We start from the raw sequence: 11,115 nt of genomic DNA, 5'->3' as shown, positions 1-11,115 counted from the left end.
ATTAATGTAGCTACATTTTCCATTAATAGTTTGTCCGATAATATTGCTAGAAATCCACAGGACAGCATATACATCTATACAAGTAGTGAATACAAGTCCCTTTTGTCCGCGACCCAGTACCTCCGTGACCCCCAGTTTGGGAACCACTGTATACGGTGTGTGTGACCTCCTTCGGGAAGAGGAGATGTGCTCCGACTTTGGAGCCGAGTCCAGAGCAGAGTACTGCCCAGTGACTTCACTAAAGCATTAATCGGACGTAACTCAATCAAGCACAGATCTCTCTCTGTCTCCGTCTGTCTCTTTCTCTCAGGTCAGCAATCAGAATACACTTCACTCCTTTCAGCAAGTCACTGGATACAAGTCTATTGCGGATACAAGTTCCCTTTAACCCATTGTAGCCTAAGCCTTTTTGGGGAAAGATGCCTTCTGCCTATTAAAACCTAAATAGATCAACCTCTGACGCAGATAAAAACCTGACATAAGTAGCATTTAAAACCTAGAATCCTCATTTTGCATCAGAATTTGTTCATTCAGCTCTAACATACCTACATAATAAAACCCTGAAATCTCAAGATTGAGCCTGACTGTTGCAGTGTATACTGTACCCAGGCTAAAATGGGTTAAAGGAGTGGAGACTATGGCTGCTTTTGGCTGCAGTGTACATGTTTTAAATATACATCAGGCCATTACTGATGTCTGCCAACAATGTTCCCTGATTGATTGATTGATTTATTGATTACATTTATTGCCATTTCAGCAGCTATGGCTATATCATGGCCAATACAGATAAAAAAAACCATCACATCACATTTAAAATAAATAAATTAATAAATACAACTGTATAAATTAAGAGATTAAATACGCTTCTTACAATGTGCCTTGTGGCACAACAACAACGTTCTCATGTAGAGGAAAAGTAGCCCAAGCTGCAACACTTTAGGCAGCATCACACAGGACCAACATTTTAATTGGCTCAACACACACAAAACTGCTTTGAAGTGCTAAGTGCACATTCTCACGCCCAACAATCACAGACAACCATACCATACCCCAACGAATGTTAGCACAGCCACACTCACATGGCCACCAATCACAAAAGTCAGCCTGCCATCAGCAGCTAAGGTGCTTAAATAAACTTTTGATGGCATTTTTTGTTAAAAGTTGGCAACCATGCCAGAAGTTATCAGCATGGGCTAAGGTTTCAGAATCACCTGGTTGCCAACACGGAACTTGACCTTTAAGGTCAAATATGAAGGTCAAGAGGTCAACCACGGTCAAATAACAGTGTTATTTAGTTAAAAATTGTTACAAAGTTGTTAAAAGTGGGCAACAATTCCAGAAGCCATCAGCACGGACTAAGGATTCAGAATCAACTTGTTCAACACTGAACTTGACCTTTAGGGTCAAATTTGAAGGCCAAAAGGTCAAAAACAGGGTATTTTCTTGCTAGTCTTTGTTGGGAACTGTATATTCATGGAATTATTTTTCAAAAGTTGGCAACCATGCCAGAAGTTATCAGCATGGGCTAAAGTTTCAGAATCACCTGGTTGCCAACATGGAACTTGACCTTTAGGGTCAAATCTGAAGGTCAAAAGGTCAAACACGGTCAAATAACAGTACCAATATGTTATTTAGTTACAAAATGTTAAAAAAAGATGTTAAAAGTGGGCAACCATGCCAGAAGTCATCAGCATGGACTAAGGATTCAGAATCAACTTGTTGCCAACACGGAATTTGAGCTTTAGGGTCAAATTTGAAGGTTAAAAAGGTCAAACACTATGTATTTTAAGGTTTGACTTTTTGGGGGACTGTGTTCGTGGAAATCTTTTTCAAAAGTTAGTAACCATGCTAGAAGTTATCAGCATGGACTAAGGTTTCAGAATCACCTGGTTGCCAAGAGAGAATTGACCTTTAAGGTCAAATATGAAGGTCAAAAACAATGTATTTTCTGGTTAGTCTTTTTTGGTGATCTTTATATCCATGGAATTATCGTTTTCAAAAGTTGGCAACCATGCTAGAACACATCAGCATGGACTAAGGTTTCAGAATCACCTGGTTACCATATGGAACTTGACCTCTAAGATCAAGGTCAAAAGGTCAACCGAGATCAATAAAAAATATTTTTTTTGGTGATGTGCTTTCATAAAATAGTTGTTTGCATGGTACTGTATATTGAATAATTAGTAGGCCTATAATTCAATTTTTGATTTGGCTTATCATGGTGGGGCTCTGGCCTGTCATCCTTAGACATTCATCATAGCTCATTAGCATAAAATTAACTTAAACTTGTATTTTTAAAATTTTCATTCTGGTCATCTCAATTACTTAATTCTTCTTTGTGAAGCACATTAAGCTGCTGGTATGAAATGGGATATGCCTTGGCTCACCAGCGAATTTGCTTCTTTCCATAGAAAAAATAATGACTTCAGTTATTTCTGATGTGTTTCAAATGGTTATAGCAATGAAGGATACTTGCTGATTTGCTATGTCATATCATGGTTAGGAAATAACCTACAGTAAGATTTCCGAGGCCTGAATTTTTGTGTCACCTGTATAAAGTACCATGCTTATCTTTTGGTATTGATCGACTATTTTCAGAAGACAAAAAGGCAATTGATATGTTACCACCAAGTGATGCATATGGATTGCATCTTGCATAAGCAAATCAGCAGGCAAATGTACGGCCTCAGTCTGACAAAGTATACATATTAACAAAGACACTGAGGAGACAGGTGGTTGGAAAGTTGTAGACCAACACTTGATGGCTGTGTGGTAAAGGAAACCTCCAGTTCCACATAGTAGCTTAGGACTGATAAGATGTGGTTGTAGAACCAGGTGGGCAATACATGCCTGCAGTTGCCTGAGGAATGGACAGCCCTGTATACCTGCATGTGATTAAAATGTAGAATGTTTAAACGCTGTAGGGATAGAACATGATCTGGATGACACAATAGTTCCTTTAAATACATAAATATCCAGTATGTACTGACATCACATTTGCATTTTAATTATTGTTTTAATTATTATTGAAGTAAAGAAAAAATATGATCAATTACATTCTTGTTATTGACAATTTGCAATAATCACTTTCACTCATACCCTAATAATAAAGACTATATAACTTCTAAATATACAGTATTGGAACAGAAAGGCAAATTTCCTTGTTTTTGTTGTTCACTGAAGACTTGGGTTTAAAGGGGCTCTAAGTAGAATTAAAAGGTTAATTAATAACTGTCCAGAGTCATCTGATACTTACAGTATAGGTGAAGTGTGACTCTCGCGACCATTTCCACCGTCCACTCTCAGAAAACCCCAAATGCAACTTATGACAACGCTGTCCGCTTCGGGAGAAACCTCATCAAAACAGTGTTTTATTTTCTTTACGATTATTTGTTCCAATACTTTCACTCACCTAAAATGATTTAAATAATATGAAATATCTCCTCCAGGTACTAATTATTCAATACATCATGCAAACAACTTGTGTTTTATGAAAGCATATCACAAAAAAAACAAAAATAATTTTTGACCTCGGTTGACCTTTTGACCTCCAAATTTGACCTTAAAGTGTAACTTGCAGGTTAAACACCACTAAATCTCATTTTAAGAACCTCAATACATAAATTTAGATGTGATATATGTCAAAATACCGAATTATTGCATAAACAACATTTTCAGAAAACTTTGTCAAAAATAACGGCGGCTTCTTTTAAACAAACATTTAGAATCCGACGTAGATAGAGGGAGTCGCCGCGTTCTACAGACATACTAAGCACCGCAGAGAATAGGCCAGATTATAATATTGTAACACCTTTCCAGACCTATAGGCTAAATTTCAACAAGTTAAATGGCCTTAAACAGTGGCAGTATCCACCAGATACCGTCTGAACCATTTTATTATTTAAAATAATAATATATTTTAGGTTTCCTCCATGTCAATGCGCTGCAGCAGCGCCATGAGGGTGTGCCAGACCGTTATTAGGCTAGGCCTATTTCCTCGATTTGTAGCCGGCCTCGTTTTGTAACCGGGTGTTGTGAAAAATCGGAAAAATAGACACCGCGGCCCCGTTTAGTAGCCGGCCTCGTTTAGTAACCGGTGCGCTTTAAATTACTCATTTTGCACAACGTGTTAAAGTTTTAAAAAAAATTCGGAACGTGTGTAGGCGATGCCTACTTTAATAGCCTAAATTGTAACATTTAAATGCCTCCTCTCCAAGCGGCACAATCGAAACTTAAGGTGCTTGCAAGTTTGCCTGGTAGCCTATCCAACAAGACAAGCCATGTGACATTAAACATAGCCGTCGTCTTGCGAAGAGTTGGACGAGTTGGCATGTGTATGAGAGAGAGAGAGAGAGAGAGAGAGAGAGAGAGAGAGAGAGAGAGACGTGCATGTGGATGAGCTTTATTGAAGTTTCATGTAGCCTAATAGGCCTACTTTCAGTGAACTGAAATTGAATATAGCCTATATGCCATTTTTACAACATGGCATTTTTCTCGGGTGCTATGAGTATTGTTTTGCACCGAGTAGGAAACGTTTGACGCCATGCCACTCACAGTGAGTGACCATATTATTTCTCATCATTGTCGGCAAAGGGTAGGGCCTTCAACCATAGCCTATTATATAGTTTGGTCTTTTTGTAGCCTGTAAACCAACCCCCTCGTGGTACTGTAACGCGCTTCACATAGGAGTAGTGCCGCGGTTTCAGCACCATGGACAGAGGGCGCAAGTCCATTTAGGCGGCAGGCATGTCGTTATACTCCACGGCAAATGCCGTTTTTGGGAAAAAAATATTAAAGTAGTCGCTATTTCTAAGTAGCCTATGTAATGGTCTACTTTGAGACTATTTTAGATTTGCCTATGAAATGCATCTCTCATGTGAAAGCAAAGGAGAGATAGGCCTAGATATCGCCCCCCTGTTTATAATCGCAAATTACGCATGGCCACAGACAGCGCGGATACCCAGAACAGTTTCATATTCTAGATAAACCGATAGACCCGCTGATCTGTCTTTTTTAATACACAATGCACAAACACAGTAATAGACCATTTTCAATAGCCCACATACAATATAACTGTCCACTTTTCCCAGCCTCTCTACTAGAACCAAACTGTTTGGTAAGCCTACATCCACAAGCGAGAGCTGAGCCAGAACTTTAGTTGGACTCCCTCTATCTACGTCATAGAGGCTCTGCCAGTGAGGAGCCCAATACTTCAGAAGTAGCTGTAAAATGATACATTTTCATAAAAATATTGCAGTTTGGCTTTGTTATAGACTGTGAATTTCACATATATGTTTCAAAACACCTCTCCTGACAACATCCAGTATATATTTAGTTATAAATTTAACCTAAACGTTACCCTTTAAAGGTCAGGTTCCATGCTGGCAACCATGGACCATGAAACCTTAGTCCATGCTGATAACTTCCAGCATGATTGTCAACTTTTGAAAAAGAATTCCATGCATATGAAGCCCCCCTCCAAAAAAGGCAAACCAGAAAATGCATTGTTTTTGACATTCAAATTTGACCTTAAAGGTCAAGTTCCATGTTGGCAACCAGGTGATTCTGAAACCTTAGTCCATGCTGATACCATCTAGCATGGTTGCTTACATTTGAAAAAGAATTCCATGAATATACAGTTCCCAAAATAGACTAATCAGAAAATACATTGTTTTTGACCTTTTGACCTTTAAATTTGACCCTAAAGGTCAAGTTCCGTGTTGGCAACAAGTTGATTCTGAATCCTTAGTCCATGCTGATGACTTCTGGCATGGTTGCCCACTTTCAACATCTTTTTAACAAATTTTAACTAAATAACACTGTTATTTGACCGTGGTTGACCTTTTGACCTTGATATTTGACCTTAAAGGTCAAGTTCCGTGTTGGCAACCAGGTGATTCTGAAACCTTAGCCCATGCTGATAACTTCTGGCATGGTTGCCAACTTTTAACAGAAAATGCCATCAAACATATATTTTTGGGGCTTGTAAGGCTGACTATGGTTAAATGTTGAATGTGTGACCTTTGTATTGGTGGCGACTGGCGACCTTTTATTATACATCACAGAAGTAGGGAATTAATTGCACTCAGTTTATTCTTTTTTTTTTTTTCTTTTCTTTCATTCATTCATTCATTGCAGACCCTGCAACGAATGAATAAAAAGAAAAGAAAAAAGGCAAAGAGGAAACATTTGGCTTTTCTTTGTATTAATTCATTGCAGGGTCTGAGAGAGATGCTCTAGAGATGCACCAACGATAAGGAAGAGTACGGTGTGTGAAAGATACCATTACACATCAGAGTGGTACGGTACCTTCTTGAGTGCTGTGTAGATGTCCATCTCCACCTGCATAACGAACAGGTCCGAAGACTGAATCAGCTGCTCCATCACATCCACCCTGCGAACCAAGAAAACACACACACACACACACACACACACACACACACACACACACACACACACGATACTAACTTCATTTATTTGTAAACATACACAATGTACAGGTACAATACTGGGTCAATATAGATGAAAGGTAAAGGCAAGTTTCCATTTTTTTGTCATTTTGATGTATAGTACAGTGGACAACACACACACACATACACACACACACACAGACACACACACACTTCATACCCCAGCTGCTTCATGAGTTCCACATTTTGATTGGTCATCAGGTTATTTAGGAGCCACTCCAGGCACCTGAAACAAACACAGGAAATACGCAATAACTAAAAATGCACAAAATCCTGGATCCAGATCACCACCGAAATGTAATCACTTGTTCCTTTCATCATTTCCAACAACTCCACAAAGTTTCAACAAAATCCGTTCTTAGCTTTCTGTCTGTCTGTCTGTCTGTCTGTCTGTCTGTCTGTCTGTCTGTCTGTCTGTCTGTCTGTCTGTCTGTCTGTCTGTCTGCAGGATTAGTCAGACACCCCCGCCATTTTTCAGAGAGTGCGCTCAACTCCCAATTGCTTTTTTACAAGGTCTTCGGTTGCAAGCGAACAGCAATGTTCATATTTTGAAGTCAAACCCTGAAGAAGGCTTAGGTCGAAACATCTGTCAGTCATCCTAACCCACTAAAATATATATATAGTTTAAATCACACACCAGAGTACGGCTATTCTACAAAATATCTTACTTCTTCATGACAGAGTCCAGGCCGTAGATGCTGGCGGCGGCGTAGTATCCACACACAGTCTTGGCACTCACATTCTCCTTCATGGTCTCACCACACTGCTGGATCAGCCCGTCCTGAGGGGAACAAAAAGGCAATTAGTCAGTCGGTGTATGAGCAGAGTCAATATTATTAGTGTAATGTCTTCCATTCTAAACATCGTGAATTAAAGAAAATAGCAAAAAATGGTCAGTGTTTTTTCAAATTGTCTGCTCAGTGACCCATCCCATGGGCCATCTCCGACGCACCTGCCAGCTGAGGTGTGCGGAAAAATTACAAGTTTCACTCACCAATTGCAGCATGCACACACGCACGCAGACACGCATGCAGACACACACACACACACACACAGGCACACACGCAGAAACACATGTAGACACAAACGCATGCACGCAGACACACATACACGCACGCAGACACACATACACGCACGCAGACACGCACGTACACATACACACACGAACACACGCTTCACTTGACTCACCAGCTGTAGCATGCATGCTGCAGCCAGGATGCTGACCACCCGACTGGGCTTGATAAGGACTTCATCCCTGTAGAGAGAACCAAACACCACCTGCAGAGCTGCAGACACAGACAAACACGTGCAGAGATTAGACAATGGAGACAACCAATCAGCAATAGGATGCCATAGTTTCAATAGTTTGGGGAATGAACACACTACTATACTGGGTGGGGGTGGTGGGGTGGGGGATGCATATACCAGTACCATACATGGGCAGTTACCTATACATGGGTTTTTTTTTTGCTTATAAACACAGTGTTGTGAGGAGGGGCAAGACCCTGGCAGCCAACCACATGAGCTAATTTTTTGACCGACAGCGGTTTCCAACAATCAGAAGTTGAGTGGTGCACAGCCAGGGAGAAACAACAATTGAAAAATTGGGGGGGGGGGCAGTTTCCAATCCAGGCCATTTCTGAACCCCACCCCATTTCACATACGCACGCACGTACTTATGCACGCGCACACACACACACACACACTCACAGAATTAGGCCTCCGCTCAGAATCAGCAGATCTTACCCTCAATGTCGATGTTCTGATCCGGAATCTCCAGCTCGATGACCATCATGTTTGACTCTTTCCATGATCCACTGAACATACTGGAGAAGTATCCAGACTAGAATGGTAGAGAGAGAGAGAGAGAGACAGAGACAGATAATAAGTAGGCAAACATTGTCTCCATGTCTCCAAGGCTTGATATAATGTAAATGGCACATGATTGCAAGCAAGATTACAAGATCACATGTTTCTGGGACTAGGGGACAACAATTTGGGCTGTGTCAAATAGTTCAAAATGGTTCAGAGTAGGGCTAGACAATATATCAAAATCGCAATATCAAGAGTGACGATATGTGCATCACGAAAATGACTTAATTATCGTGGACATGTAAAAGATATCTGTGCAGTCAAATCACTTGCTGAATGTCAACAAATGCGCAAGAAGCCCACCAAGAAGACACCCCCACCCCCGCCGACAGACCGACAAATTAGTGACAAGATAGACCAGTGGTTCTTAACCTTTTTTTCTTCACGCACCCCCTTACCTGTGACCAAGACAAGCTGCGCACCCCCAACCCAAACGTCTACACTTCTATACGCCCTAAAAAATGATTTAAGTGATTTATTACAATGATTCTTGCTTGAAACATTTATCAATACCTTAATGACTTGACATGGGGACCAAAACGGGTTTAAATTTGGTTTTCATTTGGCCTAATTATAATGTTTGCTAACAGAATTTTGGTCACAGCCACAACAAAAACATTCTGCGCACCCCCTGAAATCTTTGGCGCACCCCCAGGGGGTGCCCGCACCCCAGGTTAAGAACCACTGAGATAGACGTATTGCATACTGTTATCAAGTATCGTTTTTTTCTGATATTGTGCATTGAGAATGCCATTTCAACTTACCTGACACAAATATATTTTATGCAGATCCCACTCCTGGCCCAGAGCACAGATGCGAATGTCGCTGTTCTCCCCATTCAGGAAGAGCGTCTGGTAAATGTATGTTGACGTGCTTTTCAACTTTTTCCTTCAGATAAAATAAGACGACACTCAAGAATAATTCAGACATCCAGCAATAGAATTAACTACTGTACCATCAACTGTTTTCCGTGATTCTCCTGGATTGCAATTCCAAGAAGGTGATTCGGTAGCAAAGCATGTTAACTTAACCTGGAGCCACTGTGAGTTTGAGCAGAGCATTTTTAAGGATGTGACAGGCTGTGGTTTAAGTTTGACATCCCTGTATTCAGAGGTGTAGCAGCAAATTTTGGGCCCTATGTACAATCAGCTCCAATGGACGCCCCCAGCCATACATCTGATCTTCATTAATCGGACTGAGTGTGGGCCACTTGGGGCTGGTGACTAACTGTCTCACTGTACCGCCTGAACATAGGTGTTAGCCAGTGTAACAACGTTAACCAGAATAGAATAGCACAGATTCCGGCTTAATGTATATCAGGGGTGGGAAACCTTTGTCTCGAGGGCCGTTTACGACATAATTCCAATGTCCGGCCCCCGACATTATTCCAATGTTATGCAGCTTCACATGAAATATAACATATTTTGTAATCTTAGAAATGACATTTGCAATACAATTAAGTTGAATTAAGGGGACCAAGAGCAGGTGAGGTATATAACAACAGGTATAGGCCTAAAGTGGGTAAATCCTGGTTTGTGGTCACAGTGCGGTCCTCGGAGCACTATGACGGCCCTTGGAGAAATTTGAAGTGGCTCCTCGAATGAAAAAGGTTCCCCGGCCACCCCTGGTGTATTTATGATTATGAGAGACAATAGGTCTATTTACCTGCGAGGTGTGTCCAGGACGCTGTCATCTTCCTCGGGCTCGCTGTCACACTCGCAGTGTGAGGTGCGTTTTCTCTTCCTGCAGTCGCAACTGTGCCCTTTCCTCTCACACACCTCCTCCGGTTCTGCCGCTTCTGGTATTTGGGCAGGCGCACTCTGAAATCGGCTGCCCAAACCTCCCATTTTACATCCTGAATGTGAAGAAAAACATAATGTGAACTGATTGTTGTTCTCCGTGAGAGGTCCGGCTCCCTACACTAGTGGTGCTCTGTTTGCACTCTAGGCAATTGTTCTTCAACAAAAGCAATCACAAAGCAGCAAGTTCTGCGATCATTACAATAACATTGGCACTTGACATTTGCAACAGGTTTTAAATGGACTATTAACAGCACACAGCAACTGGGGGAAATACTGTGAATGTTGATGTAACGGTAACGTTCATTATAAACATGATTGATAGGTTAGCTTGCCGATCAGTGTTTGCTACTTTGCTGACTTCAACCTAGCCACCTCTCATACGCCAATTTATTTACCAATTACAAGACAGATGTGATCTGTGATAACATATGAAGACAATTCAAAGCATTATCACGTTAACTTACCAGAGAAAAGACAGGGAAAGCCGCAGCGACGAGACGGTGTCCAAATTAGCTAGCCAGAACCAGACAGTAAGCCACTGCCCAGTCGGTCACTGTATGGAGCCGACAAATCTATTGTTTGTGTATGGAGATTATATGTAATCCGACTTCAAATGCAACCCGAGTAAAATGCAGAATGCCGTGCTGGAGGCAATGAAATTCGAGAGGAACAAACAACGGCGGCCATACGAGAGAAAACTACAGCTTAAGGTTACATTGGAAAAGGTGGAATGTTTTCGTGGCTTCCTCTTGCTTAAAAAAAAGAAGTTGTAAAAAAAATATGACTTGGTACACTACCGCCATCTAATGGCGTGAATGACAATTCCAACATCCTCACCAACAGATGTGATGTGTACAGTACTAGCAATAATGTGTTGACTTTCAGGAGTGAAATGTATTGAGATGTTCTTCTGATGATATAATGCATTAAGACTAATTAAATGAATTTGCATATAAAAGAAAAGTGAAATA

The 11,115-nt window shown here is 41.0% G+C and overlaps 1 protein-coding gene across 1 annotated transcript in view; it reads right to left on the bottom strand.

The window, feature by feature from the left end:
- Positions 1 to 10,879, bottom strand: part of gmcl1 (germ cell-less, spermatogenesis associated) — a 19,506-nt gene extending 8,627 nt beyond the window's left edge. Inside the window, exons 1-8 of the mRNA XM_063211169.1 lie at positions 10,609 to 10,879; positions 10,008 to 10,197; positions 9,107 to 9,230; positions 8,217 to 8,313; positions 7,659 to 7,756; positions 7,139 to 7,251; positions 6,631 to 6,696; positions 6,310 to 6,394 (exon numbers count right to left, since the gene is read on the bottom strand). Coding sequence (XP_063067239.1) covers positions 6,310 to 6,394; positions 6,631 to 6,696; positions 7,139 to 7,251; positions 7,659 to 7,756; positions 8,217 to 8,313; positions 9,107 to 9,230; positions 10,008 to 10,189 — 765 coding nt within the window. The 5' untranslated portion in view covers positions 10,190 to 10,197; positions 10,609 to 10,879. The remainder of the gene's footprint in view (positions 1 to 6,309; positions 6,395 to 6,630; positions 6,697 to 7,138; positions 7,252 to 7,658; positions 7,757 to 8,216; positions 8,314 to 9,106; positions 9,231 to 10,007; positions 10,198 to 10,608) is intronic.
- Between the last annotated feature and the right edge of the window lie 236 nt (positions 10,880 to 11,115).

Source organism: Engraulis encrasicolus, chromosome 11 (genome assembly GCF_034702125.1).
Source record: "Engraulis encrasicolus isolate BLACKSEA-1 chromosome 11, IST_EnEncr_1.0, whole genome shotgun sequence".
In the NCBI taxonomy this organism is placed as follows: domain Eukaryota; kingdom Metazoa; phylum Chordata; class Actinopteri; order Clupeiformes; family Engraulidae; genus Engraulis; species Engraulis encrasicolus.
Note: the sequence above shows the minus strand (reverse complement) of the source record. Positions and strands in the feature narration are given on the sequence as shown.